We start from the raw sequence: 17,935 nt of genomic DNA on the forward strand, positions 1-17,935 counted from the left end.
TTGATATAAAATTAACAAATACAATTGACTTAAATAGAATAAGTTCAAATGGGTTATCGGGTACAACCCATCGGATAAACCCAAATTTTCTCTATCCTTACCCTCTTTTTCTCTTTCCCTTCTCAGACCCTAAAGCTTCTCCTCCATCTCTCTCTGTGTGGTGTTATATATATATATATATAACCACCACAAATCAACCCCACTGCATATACCGCCGCCGCATCATCATCATCCCTCAACCACCACATCATCATCGGCATCATCAATTCATCACGGTGATGAACAATGTAGATAGAACTGTCGGAAATGGACCGGCGTTGGAGGGGTTGATTGTGAGAAATTCGTGCTGCCGCCGGAGGAGCATAAGAAAGATAATCCCACTATCTCCGCAAACCCCCTCCAAAACCCTCTATTTAAACCCTCGTCGGCCTTCCGACCCCTCCAATGCCGTCGGTGATGAAGTTAAGTCCGAGGAGAAGATTGAGGCGGCGATGACGAAGGCGAGAGAGAATTCCAGCGAGAAAATTGGGGTTTTGATTTAAGATGTAGAGCGTATCGTTTAGGGTTTCGATTGGAGATGAAAATGGGTCAACAATTTCACTGCGTTCTACTGTGTTGGAGACGAAGATGGAGATTCAATCCGATTGGAGAAGAGATTGATTTTGATTACATAGATTCGTGTTGTATTTTATGTTGTGGATTTGCTGGTAGAAAGATAGAGACAGTAGTGGTGGGGGTTGGGTGGGTGGGTCTCATCGAGGTGTCACGATGGTGGGTTATGGCGAGGTGTCGGTGGTGGTGCAATGGGCGGCGAGAGATGGTGGGGGTTGTTTGGGTGGTCTGATTGATGAATGGATTCAGTAATTTTAATGTTGTAAGTCTTAGATTGATTGGGTCGGATTGAGGTGCATCTCTATCTTCTCTGTTTCCTCCGGCGAGCCACTTCCACCATCTTCTCCGGCATAATGGACCACAAATGATGTCGGCAAATACAAAAACTAGTGCACCGCTGATGAGAGGTTAGAGAAACAAAGGGGTCACCGTCTGCATTGGATTCACAGAAAGCGGTGGCAGCAAGGGTCACCAGACGGAGCACTGATAGAAGTGGGACGCGACGGTGTTGATCGGTGGTGGCTTTGGTCGCTGAGTGTACTACATATACACACACGCATATATATATATATATATATATATATACAGATGTAATTTGTGTATAAGGGTATAAGAGTCTTTTAAAAGTTTTGATATTTTATAATTTAAATTAATAAAATATTAAAGGGCATTCTTGACTTTTTAAAAAATTTAAGGGGCTGTTTGGATTAAAATTTTGACTAGGGGGTGTGAGTGTCCAAAAACAGAGCAACTTGTAGCTACTTGTCCTTATGCCAAACCTGAGGGGGTGTTAATGTACTTTACCCTAAGACTTTTTATTCTTGCACACGGATAGATAAACTGGAATATATGGGTTTTGAACTTAAGATTCTTGTAGATTTTGTAGTTTGCAGTTGCAGAGATAGAGAGAGGGCAAGTTGAGAGTTGAGAACGAGAATGTAGAGGAAAAATTGAGGAGGCCGAAATGATTTGCCCTAAAAAAAAAGAAAAAATTTTGTTTTCTGATGACCCATCATCCATGCGTCTATAAATTGTGAGGCCCTAGGCAGAGAACAGATAGAGAACCCTAATCGAGAAACCCTAATTTAACGAGAGAGAGAAATTTAGCTAGAGAGAGAGCAGATAGAGAGACCCTAATTTATAACTTTAGATATTTAATTTGTTGTATTGGATTTTCACCAATACCAAATTGGCACGAAGGTTAGTCTCAGACTTCGGCACAGGTGACACTTTTTGCCCCTTCCTCCGGAGAAAAATCTACATACTTGTCTTGAGTTGCTGGCCTTCAATCTTTATTTTTTTATTTTTACGTAATTCCCTTCATCTTATTCTACCCCTATAAATATAAGATGAAGTCCCACTTTTAATTATCATATCCCTTCCATTTCCATTTGCCTCTTCAGTTTTCTTTTTTTATTTTTTATTTTTTATTTTTTTTTTGCTTTACCTTTTTGTTTTTAAAGATATTTCTTTTTAAAGTCGAATACCCAATTAACAATGCAAATTTAAAATAACCAATAAAAGGGATTTTATTTTTTTAATAAACAACTGTTCTTTCCATTTGTTTCCACATAAAATAAGGCTAAAGTTTAAACATTTTCCCAATCCAAATGAATTTTTCTTTTTCTGTTTTTTTCTTACATTTTTTTTTTTTTTTTTTTTTTTTTTTCTCTCTAGTTTTTCATATGCCTATACTTTCGTAGTCCAAATTGGTGTTTTTTTTACTTTTTATTTTTTTTATTCTTCACGCAGACCGTTCATTTACATTAACAAAAAAATTCCAACACATCCATTCCCTTGTATCCTTTTGCCATCCCATTCTTCCCATCCATTCTTCTCACTAAAAGTTCAACTAAATAAAGTAGCAATCATTCATTATGATTTAATTTCAGCCCTTTTGAATACATTTTAATCATATCGACCATCCACAAGGATACCTCCAAAAGATACCCAAAAAAAATGGTTTTCAAGACATTGACAACACAAAGGCCTGTTTGAATTGAAGGAGCTTCAATTCCAATTCTGCAATCGGAAATTACAAGTTCAGGGACCATGAATATACGACTCACTGCAGAACTTGGGGAAGGAGTTGGTCCAGAGGAAAATGGTGGGCAGGGAGACGGCCAGTGATTGGAGCCTTATTTCTCATGGACGAGAGGGCTGTAAACAGGATACCACATGCTGCGCGTGACATATTCAACTGTCTCCTCCTGCATCCAAAATAATAAAGCCATATATGGATAATAACGTTAGAATTCGTACCAAGGCTATCTCGGGATGAGTAGAATTTAGATTAAATCTATCATATAATATAAGCATTATTCCATTTCCATGGCCATTTTACCAAAACGATGCATTTTGCTCATCATACCTTTGACATATGCATTAGCTCTCTTGGTCCTACATCGCCATGTCCTTCTGCCAACTCTTCAGCAACAGCTGCTCGCATCACTGCAGCTCCGACCTCTGCAGTAATGTGTCGAATACTACATCGTGCAAAGCAAAATCAAAATCTAGAATAAGCCATAGCACTAACAAATAACTTGTTTCTTTTTGCACCTATAATTAAAACTCAAAAATCATTAATTTACATTAAATTAAGCTACTAAACAGAAATTAGAATGGGTCCTAATATATCCTTAGTTGGGCATTTTATTCGACTGGGTGGGTATATAACGAGTTTTGCCATTTAGAGAAGAGACCACAACAATAGCATTTGGCATACAATTGTGGAGTATTGAAATGGCAATGTACTGCCAATAAATATAAACACGTTAGCATGCAAATGCATAAACAGGCATAAGCACGTATAATCATATCTAATTTCAACAGGCTACGGTCAGTGATGAAACAAAAACCACCTGATTATCAAACAATTTTTGGAACTTAGCCAAAACCTACAGACCAGAGACGGGTTTGTCAGAAGGCTATCAGGTGGTCGAGGTGCACACCTGTTTGTGTAAAAGGCTGCACTATAGCATCCCTAGCACATACAGTATGCTATTATCCAATAGCCTCCATATCTCTGAGTACTTAACATCATTAATTATAGATACACTTAATATTAGAAGAAGCTAAAAATGTATTACCTGTTGATTGATGGATACAGGATGCCCCTTTGACAATCTTCATCAGTCATATAAGAAGCAAGGCTGCACAGATAAATTATGTTAACAATATCAGGCCAGCACATGGCTTAATGCCACACCGTGCGTTTCCACCCAAGTAAAGCATTCAATGTTTTTATCAAGTCATCAAAAAGAAAATTACAAGCCAATTTTACTTATTAGGAGTATATCTCTTGAAATTCACACAGAACATGTGATATGCTACGTAAACTCCCTCGAATGTGTGCTGCACCCCACACACTCACCGCATATTTTCCCAAGCATTAACTTGCACCATAATGTTAGAAATCATTTAGGTTAAGGGTAATGCTAGTAGAGGTAAAGATCAGATTAACATTGTTGAGATAGTAAAGAAAGACATGATAGGGGTTCAACCAAAATATGAATCTAGATAGAGTGGAAAGACGGAAATAGGATTTATGTAAATGATCACAAAAAAGAAATACAGCTTTGTCGAGCTGAGTTGAGCCGTGTATTAACTTGAAATTTACAAACTGAAATTCAGATAAAAAGGAGTACTATTCAATTATTTTGGACATTTTTTAACATCAATCAGTAATGCTTATTTTTGCACCCCTAAAGTTCTCATTCTTCAACAAGTAACGTTCTCATTCTTAAAAGTTATAATGTTTTAAAGGACTACTAAAAACTATATGCCAAAAAGTGAAGAGAAAATTTCACTAGAACCTCCAGGAATGACCTCATATGGAGGGAACAGGACAGGGTGAACAACCTGATAAGGCAAGATGAGCATTTCTTGCAACAGACACAGAAAGGCACGAGCCAGTTTGACATTATTATTATGAACACAAGATCAACTGGACTCTAAAGTGATGCAAAGTAAAACACCAAACTGTAGGTGGAGTATTTTTCTTAAAAAATTTCCCATGTGTCACTGTTGTGGTGTTGTGGTGTAACACAGTCCGCTGTAAGAAAGGGCACAGTAAAACCTGTCAACAACTAGGAAGATGGTGTTGCTGCACCATGGATGGACTCTAGAGGAATTTTAAGGTAGATATGCCTCGCTAGCCTTGTTCCTCAAATTTCTTCTGTAAACCTTGTAGTCTTTTTATTGCTTTTTTTTTTTTTTGGGTGCCGGGGGGGGGGGGGGGATTCCCACGACAGGGGAAAAAGGGAAACTGTATTGATCTTATATTATATTATCTTTCAAGTTGAAGGGCCTTTAGGCCACCAAGTTTGTTTTAACATGTGAATGACAAAAGCTGGCCAAGTTACTTATAGTAATCACCTTAATGAATAACATAATAGTAGTGAATTGGACACCAAAAATTTATATCGGTAACTCCCAGCCCCACCCTTCCAATTTCTTGAGAGTTGACACTACTCACACACATAGCATGCAGGCCATTCTAGTAGTCAGTAATTGCATAGCCGCCATGGAAAGATAACATCTCGTCAAGACCAATGTCTAGTTTAAGTTCTCTAAAATGAAGATAAGAAGTTTTTGGGTTAGAGCAAAGAACAGTGGTGAAATTAGTTTAATTCATACCACTCAGCAGCTGCTTGTAACATTCCATCTGAAATAAAATGAGCACCCGAGAGAAGAGTTCCCAAACCAATCCTGAATCAAAGCGAGGAACTTTTAGATAATTGTTGTAAAATATTAAATAGAGATCACAAAATAGTGAGGTAAACAATCGGTACGTACCCAGGAAACAGGTACATGTTATTAGCTTGATTTACGTGACCAAATTTTCCATTCCCTACAAACAATAATTGGTGAAGTTAGAATAATTCAGATAACCAGGCCACAAGGCCAGAAATGTGTAAAACATAGTAGCTTGTACAATTAATCCAAACTAAGAAACAAGGATAGTTTTAAGGAGGATTTATTTCTATGTCGAGACACCAAAACTTCTCAGAAACTCCTAGACGGGCTCTTACACATCTTGAATATATCTAAAACCTAGATACGGAATTCTTAATTTCAAACATATGGCCGACACTTTCTGGGCATTCACCAACTTGCAACCAATAAATCTTGAACATTGGATAAGACTTGTTTTTATCATTGAAAAGGGTAAAACTGTAAGTAAAAAATATTTTTAATTCAACAAAAAGTAAAATGGTAAGGAAAAATTTATAAAAGAATGATTATTTAACAAAGAAGAGCCATATAAGTCTCTTATTAAAGGAGAGCTTAAGCAAGTAGAAGAGGAGTCATCAATTTATCAACATACATTTACATATATCTATCTGTATACCTATACAATCACAACATGAATGATTACAATTAGTATGATGTTAAGTTACAAGTTCGATGTTATATACACATAATATTAGACTTACTCACATAAAGTAATTTGTGTTGTATATATATATATATATATATATATATATATATATATATTGTTGGAGGATATAAAATATTAAAGTTACACCTCTCCAACAGCTTAAGCTTTTGGAGTAGATGGTAGTTAACATATATATATATATAATACTTTTTACTGCTATGTCCATATCTCACTTCTTTAAGATTTAATTTTTCTGCATATTCATATCATGTCCGCAACTGTATCCGTGCTTCTTTGGTTCCAAACAAAAATTTAGCATCAATGGAAAGGAAAAGTACCAAGATCAACATTTTCAAATGGGCTCCCGCTTGCAAAAACAATATTTTCTCCAGCATGTGTAAAAGCATCTACGGCAGTGCATTCAGCTGTTCCATAGAATACAAAGAGAATGCTCAGTAGTGTAGAGGAAGTCATAAATAAAAAGTGAATGATTCAGAGTTTGCAGAGACAAACCATTCATTGTAGGATTTGACATAGCAAAAATGGCAGGTTTTGTGGAATCCGACTCCCTCATGGCATTAAGCACCTGATGTATACGCCAAGCAATAAAAATAAGGAATTTTGGTAATTGAAGTGTACACACTTGACCATATTCAAAATTTGATTGTAATATTCATTACATGACAATCAGGTGACAGCACTTCAATGCTTTGTAACACTAAAAATATATACAAAAAGCTGACTATAAAAGAAGGATTCAAATTGTTGAATCCAAGTAATTGGGTCTAAGACTTTGCTGAGATGGTGTAGTTCACAATTAGGGGAACAAATGCAAAAATCTGGTGAAGTTAATGAACAACTCTTTTTTTATATATAATTGATAGGTTCAAGTTTGTCATGAAATGTGGAATGACAAATACATCTACACCATTGGAAAAGTAAAAACAAAGATGGGTAAACAAAGAGAGACACTCTAAATGCCAACATAAAAAACACAAGACAAAACAAACTCGCAATGCTAATGAATTCCAGTAGAAGAACTATTCCTCTGTGAGACAAAATATGAGTAGAAAGCTGAGGCTCATCGCTCCAATAAAAAATGTTCACCAATATATATGCATTTCCAGACATAAAAGAAGCCAGATAGATAAATATGCATTTCCAGACATAAAAAAGAAACCTTCACTTGTTAAATTATCTATTTATTTATTTGAAATTAAGATGTTAAAGAGAATGAGGAAGTATAATTAAGCGTGAGCCCACCTCCTGATTGAAGATACCTCCAACTCCGGATAAACCAAGAAGCACATGAGGCTTGACCTTTTTGACCTGAACAACATTTTGTGCCCAATCATTTAGTTATCTAAATTACACGAGTAGCAAAGCTCTGAAAGATGAAGATTACAATCCTAAAGGCAAATGACCAAACTTTCTTGTATTCAAGAAATTATAATATAAGTGCTAAATTGTTTCTTTTTTGTGTGTGTGTGTCTAGAATTCATCCTGGATTCAGCTTTCAACCAAAAGATGCAGCCGAAGAATCCCTATAAGATTTACCACTTCGACGAGACTAGCTCCCTCCCTGAGTCCTAATCCTTCAATCTCTCCTGGGGCTTTAGCAAATGGTGCTGCTGCTGGAGCGATATTCTTCCTCTCTTTTGTGATGAGACCCTGCATCCAGGAAGACACTTCTCAAACAAAGGTGAAATGGATGAATCGCAACTTAACATTGCTATCTTCTTCTCCCCAGCAGATAGATTTTTTCCACTACATGCAGAGTACTAACTGATTATATAACTACATGAAGAAAAGAAACTCGTGAATGAAGTAGATGGTATGCAAAATCATTAGACCACCATCGCACCATCTCCTAAAAGTATGTTTAACACATCTTTACACACGCACACATATTATTAAGGTTTTCATCACTAGAATGCAAATTACAGGTGTAGAACCACACATCTTTGTCAAGCAAGAAAAATTGAGGATTTGCTGTTGTTCCTGCCATTCTTGAAGCAGCCTGCATGGCCATGTTAAAAACACCAAGCCCTGCACTGCAAGACAATTAAAGATCAGATGATGCAAGGCAAAACTGCCAATAACAATTACATGTAGCTAATGGGAAGTTGTAAATAAACTAGGACTGCAGTTCACTATCTCTTTTGCCACTACCTTCCAGCTCCAACCACAACCATCTTTTGATTCACAAAGTCGGCCAATGGCCTCCCTTGTGCTCTTACAGATCCCAGTAGTCCAGCCAGTGCAACACCAGCAGTTCCCTATAATACAGTACCCTTAATAATACCATAGCACTTCACAGTGTCCTCTTGTATTATTCACTATTTCCATACAAAATAGCAGAATGTTAAAAGATAGCACTCACCTGTATGTCATCATTGAACATGCAAAACCTTTTACGATACCGTTGCAGCGTCTCAAAAGCCCACTTCATTTGAAAATCTTCAAACTGAAAAGATTGACCCAAACATCAACTTACCAGTATGATCTTTAATTAAAGCCAACTTTAGAAGTCATACTTCTAAACGAAATGGACCTGCACAATAGCCTTGGGCCAACGTGTGTAAACAGCTTCCATGAATTCATCAACAATTGATAGATATTCTTCTCCTTCCAACCTAGGTTGCCGCAGTCCTAAATCTGTGAGAAGAAATTCTAATAAAGTTCACTAGAAAGAACAGGCCTACATGCACTTTATTAGTTCAGTCCTAAGTTATAACAGGGAAGTGAGAAGTGGATAAACATGAACCAGAATAAAAGATAAAAAATGTAATTAGTCAATGTAAGGAGTCAACTCCTAAGTTATAACAGGGAAGGTCAGCCTTCACACAAGTAAACACCCAATATTACAAAACTTGGAAGGCACAAGGCCTCTCTCTGTAAAAGAAAAAATAAAGGAGAACATATCTATATATATATATATATATACATTTAAAAAAAAGAGGCGCAACTTATGAGGCAATGAAATTCAAATGAATGATATAAAATATTCTTATCCAAGGTCATATGAGACAGAAACTTTTGTGATGCTAGCTAACCACAGCATTATTATACAGAAATCCTGCTCTATCAGCTTCCATTTAAATTGATCAGAGAAGGAAGATTTTGGAGTGACATCAGGCCATTGCAGCCTTTAGATTCACAGCCAATGTCCAAGTGACTGAACCATATGATTGTTTCTTATTGTCTAAACTTTAGTACAGTATGAATTCTAGATGTCATATATAACTCTAATAAGTTCATGGAAAATAACATATCTATATGCAGGCTCATGTCATATAAGGCAGTTCTTGTTACATTCTTATGCTCAATTTGGTACAAAGAATGGATAATGGGATAAAAAAGAAGATATGAGAGTGAAAGACGTATACATAGGGAAAAAGAAAATGAGGGGACAAAATGAGGGGAGGGAAAAGATGCCAAGTGATTTGAATGTTATACCCGGAAGAAAGTTTCCCTCCGCTTATTTCCATTAAATGTTATACCCAACTAACACACTGTTAGGTCTACAAAAGTTCTATTCATTGAAACCACTAATCAATTATTTTGTGTTTAGAAACACTTTATGCATCTGCAGTTGGTCTCTGAAAAAATATAACAATTAAGCTCCCTTCCATTAATTTTTTTTATACAAATAAATTTGGCGAATATAATAAGTGTTATAACTATTTTTTGGGTGTTTTGAGCACATAAGCAATTTGAATGAGATTCTAGTTGTTGCTTTCTGCATGGAATAAAGGAGAGTATTGAAGTGTATTGAAACACACTATTGCACCTCAAGTTAACGAAAATGGATGAAACAAAAATTAAAGAACCAAGCAAATGATGAAGATGTGTGAATCACTGCAACTTCTTTTTTCCTGCATGTGCATGTGTGTGTGTGTGTGTGTGTGTGTGAGAGAGAGAGAGAGAGAGGCATCCGATGTCACTGAAAATTATCACAATGTGTAAGAAAGAGAATATTTTATTGCAGTAAAAGGCAAAAGAATCAAATTGGCTTCTGAAAATAAAAAGATGAAGTGAATCAAATTGAATATATTCAATCCAAACTACATGTAACCATATATGAAACATAAACAACTAAAAGAAAAGAAACTTTGGATTGTTAGCCCCAACATCAAGAAAACAAATAGCAAATTAAAGAATTAAAGAGAAAAAAGAAATATTGGAACCACTGTGCAAATATGGAGCAACTCTTAAGTGTCAATATTCTACTCACATAGAGGATTATCAAGAAGCTTTTGGTTGTTAGTACCAACATCAAGCATAATTGGGAGTATCTGTCAGAAAAGATAATATGTACATTAACATAAAAAAGTTAAACAAGAAAATAGAACAAAGGTAGGATTAAATAAAAAATTGAAACAGAAAATGTAGCATTGAACTTAGGATTTGAAATATTAAGCTATTTATATCAATGTCAAGATATCTTTCAAGTCTGATTTACATGAAAATGATGTCCACTCTGTCTTGGTTCTATCTATAATGCATATATATGCACTCATCTGTATAACCTATATATACCTAAATGTATGAAAATAGTCAACTATGGTTATAAAGTATTGATAGTATATATATTGCCAACATATGAGCAAGCACACGATTTAACGTTCTTTGTCCATAATTAGAAAATAATGTGCTGTAAACCATATCAAGCACAGTAAATATCCAGAGTCGACTTGGCATCAAATACATATATTTGCTCATGCACACAAAAGTGCACGGGTATGGATGCACAAAATTATGCATATATACTATACAACGCATACATGTTTACGTGTGCAGACATGCACATGCTCGTATAAAAATAAAATACAATTAAAAATTATGCATATATGCTCGTATAAAAATAAAATAAAATAAAAAGATGAGTGGAGCATACTCTCTGTGGGTTGATACCAGCAGCTGCAACATACATATCAAGTTTTCCAATGGCTATTCCAATTCCCTGAACTCCCAGATCACCTAGGCCAAGGATACGACTGCCATCCGTCAGCACTATCATGTCAACCTGAAATGCAGAGAAGAAAAAGTAAAAACATCATATGTTTAGCGCAAAGGAGACATAATCTAGTGCTGCAACTGCAGAATGCAACCATTTAATTATATGGCAAACACAGGAGCTCAATATTAATGACATAGTAAACTATCAGCATGAATATTGTTAATTCTATACACTGAAATACTCATGGTATTTATCGTATGACGAATACCATTAAGAGTTTTGATGCCAACAATCCATGCTTGAAATATGATGTGAACGCAATTAATACTTGAGGATAACCACGCTCCTACATTAGTTATTGTTTCAGGTGGGTAATATTATCCAGCTACCAAAATTAACAGCTAACACTTAGTAATCACATCCGTACCCATTGCTTACTACCCAAATGGACAGTTAGCTTCTTTCTTCTTTTTTTATTTTTTATTTATTTTCAAGCGTTACTGCTTCATATCCTCTTTTTTCTCATTCATTTTAACCGGTTCACATCCTCTTTTTTTCCCTTCCTATTGAATAGTTACTGTAACAGTATAACCCAAGTAGGGAAGAGTAAAAAAATGAAAAGCATCAATCAAGTAAAACAGTAAAGTAGAATCACAAAACAGTAGAAAAAAACATCGATCAAGCTTTACTGATTCAATGGAAAGCATCAATCAATGAGATTTATGTACTACCTGATGGGAGGGCCAATTGTAGATCATGGACATCATCTCCCCTTTATCTTTTGCACAGAAATACATTCCACGTGGGCGTCTAAACAAACCTGAATAGTTTTGACATACCAATCCTACTGTAGGAGTGTATATTATCGGAGCAAAGTCTTTAATGTTATCAATAAGGACCTGAAAGAGAAAAGAAGGGTTTACATTTAAACTTTTAAGCGCCTAACATTTATAAGTTGGTATTTGCCACTGTACTTACTCGATAGTATAGTGTCTCGTTCCTGTCATGCAGTCTATTCAGGATCCTCCATTTTGAAAGGGTCACGGTACTATCTGGTTGGCCTTGTGTATTTTTCTCTAGTGACCGAAACGATTCCACTACAATACAAACAATAGAATCACAGTATTAATAATTAATAAGGCCATCACCTTTAGAAACAAATTATTTTGAGAGAGCTCTGTGAATTGAAAGACAAGTATAAAAAGAAGAAGAAGATCCCATCAAAAGGCAGAAGGCTGATTTACATCAAGTGACAAAAAAATGTTCTAGTAAAGGAGAGTGTTCGCATGAGGTATATTATTCCGGTTAACTCATATGCAAGGAATATTTTTCAATGAACCTAATCAGAAGTCTTTATAACTCTAGGAAATAATGTTAAAATACATCGCGGAAAATTTCTGGTTTTCTGGTCTATTTCTTGCTATTTATGCATTCAACTTTGCACTGGACTCTTCTATGTGCAGTGGGATGTCATAAGACCAAATGCCCTATATGAGCTATAAAGGGCAACTTGTAGCTTTCGCGCACCCCATCATGGAATTCTCCCCTCACAGCACTACAGATACCCGAAAATGTTTAAAATCTGTCTTCCTATTTATTCTGATATCAGTGTCACTAGTAATATGATATGTCACCTTGTAATCTGACAAGATGGGATCTATAAGTTAGTAGGTTTGGTGGCCAAGTGGGGAAGGTTAGCAAGAGGTGATAACTGTGGACGAATATTGCCATCACAAGAGCTCTTTGGTGCTCATCACAATATTATCTAATTGATATTGCCACGATCTTTTACTGGTGCAGTATTTGTTGAAGAAAATGTCAGAAGACGAAGTAAAAGATATTCCTCAAGGTGCAAATCATGTCCCTTCCCATAAGACAGTATTTGCCACCCACCAATCCTTCCAATTGATGTACTAAGTTATGGAAAATTTGTGTCTAGGCACAACAGTGAAAAAGGCCAGTCTAAAATGTTGTCTGCCTGGTGTTATGCACTGATGAAAGCAAACTTTAATATTCTTAAATGTGTATTTCTATGCTTGGTGGCAAACTGCTGAACTCATTGTTTCCGCTATCTTCGGCATAACTTTAACATTGCATTTGGATTGAGAGATTTGGAGAGAAATGAGAGGAAAGAAGAAGATTGAAAGCTTATATTGTGCTTTTTAAAAAAGAAAAAAGAAAAAGGAGACTGGAAGGAGAGCAACTGGAGGTAGAAATGTAGGAGGGAGAGCCTTACTCCTTGAATTGTATTTTGGCTATCCTCTCAAAAGTGAGAGGATTTGGAAGGAGAAGACGGGAGAGTTAGTACTTATCCGGTTTGTCTTATTTTTTGTAACAAGTGAATTTTAGCTTTGCTCTTGACACTCGTAACATAAAACAACCCTCTCCCTTATTTGCTCTCCACTAACTTTCCCAACCATGATGAACGGTCACCACAATCCTCTCCTTTCTTTCCCCTCCAGAGTTACCTAAACATGAGGAGAGATTAAATTGTCCTCTCCTTTCCTTTATTTTTTCAATAACTAATGCTACCATCTTTTTCTCCTTTCCCTCCTAATTATCTAAAGGCATTGTTAAAGAGCCTAATAAGGGAAGAGCTAAATGGGAGTGGATCAATCCAGATAGTAAACTTTGTGGCCGTTTGTATAAAAAGCATTGTCACCTTCACAAGACATACAAATCCTTTATTAACGGAGATGCCTTCATGATTTGGGCATTCCCCTTTATGATACCTGTATCAGCCCTTTTTCGTATACTCTCTGGATGATATATCTTCTCCGATCACTTACTGGGAATAAGAAATACTTCGCTAAGAATTTCTCTATTCAAACATACAACCTTATATTGCACCCTTATGAGCAGAAAAAATATATAAAACAAAAGCTTCCACTGCTACTAAAGCAACTCTTCTTCCAAAACCAACACATAATAAAGCAATTTTCGGGTAAACCAAAAGGAAATCTTCAATTAAAATTTTTAAATTTCTCATACACCATTGATAAGTACCTCCAACTAAATTGGGCATGGCCCAACAAGCACAGACAAGAGAGAGAGAGAGAGAGGACACTTTAAATGAAGGAAATGCAATAGCTAACAAGTGCCATCCAGCACCCATAAATATACTGTAGATACTTCTCCAACAACAAGCTTGGCATAAATCCCTTACTTGTACACATCAGTTAATGTGAAAATGTTCTTTGATTTGTTAAAATGATTTTACAATGTATTTTTTCACCTGCAAATAGCTAGAAAAAAGATCCATTACAGATGTCTTTCAGATCTTGAATTATGTTATCATCCAAGTATAAAATTAATTATGTAAATCTGATTGAACTTTTAGCCCTAAAACAGAAACTAGGATAGGATAACTATAGTATGCAGAATACAAATTTCCAAGAGTTTTGAAATGACTGCTTCAAGAATAAAAAAACAAAATAAAATGCCAAACTCACTAAATCGTGCGTATTGCTGCTCAAATGATATCACACGAGGTGGGAGGAGACCACGGAGGCCAAGCCGATCTCTTTCTGTCAAAGGGAAGCCAGTGTCCTGCTCTTGAAAAATCCACACACAAGAATGAAACAGAAGAAAGAGGAGGGGATAATAATAAAGAAATTGATATGATATCATTAGTCATCACTGCTCCTTTTTTCCCAGATGTGATTATAAGTTTGATTGATCTATTTCAAACATAAAATGCTCAATTGACTGCTGTTACAGAATTCATTAGAATAAAATCAAACATTAATCCTTGAAGCACACAAAATTAGGATATGTACATGGAAGTATATTAATACTATTTCCATATTATACTAGCATTCAAGTTCTTTTATTCAGGAAAAACAAAAAAAGTAGAACACTGGATTTAAATCTTTTTCACTTATCAAAATATTATACTAACATTCAGCAAACTTGGAAGATGAAACAAATATATATTTGATTCATGTGTACAAGTTTAACTAAAAGCTGCATAACTTGGAAGATGAAGTGCAACTCTCATAATGCATTTATTATATTATGTGTACAACTCTTATAATTTTATCCTTTTTTTTGTCTTTACGACTCTGTGCTATTTCTTTATCCAAACATTTCCGTTGCATGCTTGAACTAATCCAGCCATGTGGATAATATATTAATATCCATTTTTTTCTCTTTTTAAATTTTAGACACCAACTCCACATATTCATGCTTAGTGTATACTATATTACACAGCTGGTCTCAAGCTCGGGAAAAGCAGTGTTTCATTAGGTAGCTGATAGCCAATGTAAAACCTTTGTCAGCATGAAGCCTGTGTTGGGTGAAGCACTCAAGCCTTTTTTGAGTTGATGAACATAAACACATTATGAGCATTTCCAACACATTCCAGAGGGAAGAGAGCACTGTCTGACAAGGACACAACTCTTCTTAAGAAGTCTCCTTGCATATAGGCAACCGTTTCTTTTTCCTTTTCCCGATAGATTATTGCTTCAACACTACTAATAATTATGTAACCTGAAAAAGTGCTTGAAAAGTAATGTAAAGGTTTCTTCTAATGCTAGAAGTCTAGAACAAAGTCACTTAATTTAGTTGAAGCATGATTAAATAATTTAATTCTGCTCATAATTCAGGTCTTATTTTCGCCTGTCAACAAAAGAAGGTAGATTTAATACCTAAAAGGGGCTGTAGAGGAGAATCAGTAACCTGAAAAGGTGCTTGTAAAGTAATGTAAAGGCTTCTTCTAATGCTAGAATTCTAGAACAAAAGTCAATTAATGTAGTTTAGTTAAAGCATGATTAAATAGTTTATTGGATATTCCAGAAAAAAAAAAAAAAAAAAAAAATGATACCATTTTTTTTTTTTTTTGGGCTCATCTTTAGTTGGTCTTTACTAGAATCCAGTAGAGTTGAAACTTGTACAACAATTGGCAACAATTTAAGGCCAGTTTGAATTTCTAATCGTCCAAACAAAAATAAATCTAAACATCAAAAGAACAAAAATTGACATTTTGAAGACACGCCCATTCATTTGAATAAATTGATCTTATTTAGAACAACATAAACCTATATAATTCACAAAACTACAAGGTTGTAAATCTAACAAGAACTCAAAGCATTAAAATCTACTCAGTTTCGCATCAACAACTTGAATTAAATTTGGTGCAAATGCCTGCGTTAGATAATAAAATTTTGAAATAATTTACTCAGATCATCTCTTAACTTGCAAAGAAAAACGAGCGAACTTCAAATTGAAGAACACAAGCATGAGCACAAAATAAAGATAGAAATCGACCTTGTTGAACCACGGATCGTGAAGAATATCTGCTCCACGCTTATGAACTATGCAGGGACCAGGAATAGCCGTCGAGAACCGCCGTGACCGACGGAGATTTGATGCCACCGCAGATCGAGCAAGTCTCCACATTTTATATCCTAGAAATCAATAACGAAACACAAAACCAACTAACTCGAGATTGAAGATCAGAGCAACGACTGACTCTGACTCCACTTATAATATATAATCCCGATTGATGTCTTCTTCACAACATTGTGTTGAAAGTAAATGAAAACGAATGATGTTATATATATAAGTCTGTATATATATATATATATATATGTAGATGTGGATGTCTCTCTGATTTGGTACTTTCTTTCACACTTTGGTTGAGTCTTGGAGGGTACGAAGAGTTGAAGAAGCTGTGTTTGAGAGACTGACGATACCTGGACTTAGAGTTGCCCGAGATTTACGGGCACGGGCAGTGAGTGTAGGCCGATCAACGGGAGGGAATGTTCGAAATGCGACTTTGATTGGTGATTGATCTGCCCGATTAAAAGGAGGGCAGTGAGGGGCATATATGGGATTTTGAAATGCTAGGTTTATGAGTGTGGGTCAGACGAAGTGGCTACTAGTCAGAATTCAGCACGTTGACAGTTGTTACTGGGGAAGGTTGGAGTTCAGGTGTTGATGAGAACACTGAAGATGGGGTGTTCGGTGTTTTTACCGGCGGGGATCGAAATTTGAAGTATGACTTATTTGGACTTTCTGCGACAATAGTGGAAATCGAGAAACAACTTATTATGGTCTTGGGAGCACATGAGTTCTTCGCCGTAATGACACAAACCCACGTGTGAAGAGGTTTTTTTCGTGTAAAGTTGATTATTCTTTTGTCTTATTTATTTATTTATTTATTTAATCAGAGGGATTACTTAGATATAAATTTAACAAGAATGCCCTTTAACCATTCAATCATTTGTCCTCCGTGTAAGTTGATCGTTTATTCATATATCGTATACGTTTTTCTTTTTTCTCTCTCTCCTCACTTAATCAACGAACACGTATATAATTGGTCACAATTTCTTATATTTACATGATCATTAGTAATTAAAAATATAAGTTTTTAAAACAAAAATGTCTTTTAATCATTTCTTCTCTCTAAGTTATCATTTGTTCATATACCATATAAGTTTTTTTCTTTTCTTTTTTTTTTTTTTCTTTCCTCACTTAATCCATATATATATACACACACTATATATAGTTGTTTATGTATATAAATATGTATACATTATATATATATATATATATATGTATATATTGTTAGGTAAGTCGAACCAATTCTTTGCTAATTAAACCATTCTTATTTTTCAACTGTAAATTCATATATAACATATATATATATATATATATATATAGTTAAAGGACAAATAAAAAAAAGGAAAGAAAATAATCTAAGAAAAGATTGGCACTTTTGCCTTAAAAGTTTATATTTTTAATTTCTCTTAAGGAATGAGACATTTTAGAAATGAATGTATAAATATAGAAATTGTGACCAATTAGGAGAGCGATTGTGGAGGAACAACACTCATTTATTTTTTTTAGCTATCAACTAGTTGAGTTTGTTCTTTATTTTTAATATATATATATAAATACTCCCATCAACCTACAAAAATGTGTACCTTTTTTATTTTTGACCGTTTCAAAATAATTGTCTCAATTCAAGTGAG

General features: G+C 35.2%; 1 protein-coding gene across 1 annotated transcript; it reads right to left on the minus strand.

The window, feature by feature from the left end:
- Window positions 1–2,459: 2,459 nt before the first annotated feature.
- Window positions 2,460–16,715, minus strand: LOC132299042 (NAD-dependent malic enzyme 59 kDa isoform, mitochondrial). Its single transcript, XM_059795471.1, has 19 exons — window positions 16,227–16,715; window positions 14,411–14,507; window positions 11,937–12,055; window positions 11,690–11,857; window positions 10,896–11,024; window positions 10,233–10,293; window positions 8,550–8,653; window positions 8,379–8,462; window positions 8,168–8,274; window positions 7,956–8,049; window positions 7,553–7,666; window positions 7,259–7,324; window positions 6,509–6,581; window positions 6,334–6,420; window positions 5,410–5,464; window positions 5,251–5,322; window positions 3,702–3,764; window positions 2,984–3,098; window positions 2,460–2,822 (listed from the first exon to the last, which is right to left on the minus strand). Exons 1-19 carry the CDS (start codon window positions 16,356–16,358, stop codon window positions 2,751–2,753), a joined length of 1,812 nt encoding a protein of 603 aa, XP_059651454.1. The 5' UTR covers window positions 16,359–16,715; the 3' UTR covers window positions 2,460–2,750.
- Between the last annotated feature and the right edge of the window lie 1,220 nt (window positions 16,716–17,935).

This window comes from Cornus florida, unplaced genomic scaffold, assembly GCF_030987335.1.
Source record: "Cornus florida cultivar Cherokee Brave unplaced genomic scaffold, ASM3098733v1 CherokeeBrave_3.0.0_Hap2_Chr03, whole genome shotgun sequence".
NCBI lineage: Eukaryota > Viridiplantae > Streptophyta > Magnoliopsida > Cornales > Cornaceae > Cornus > Cornus florida.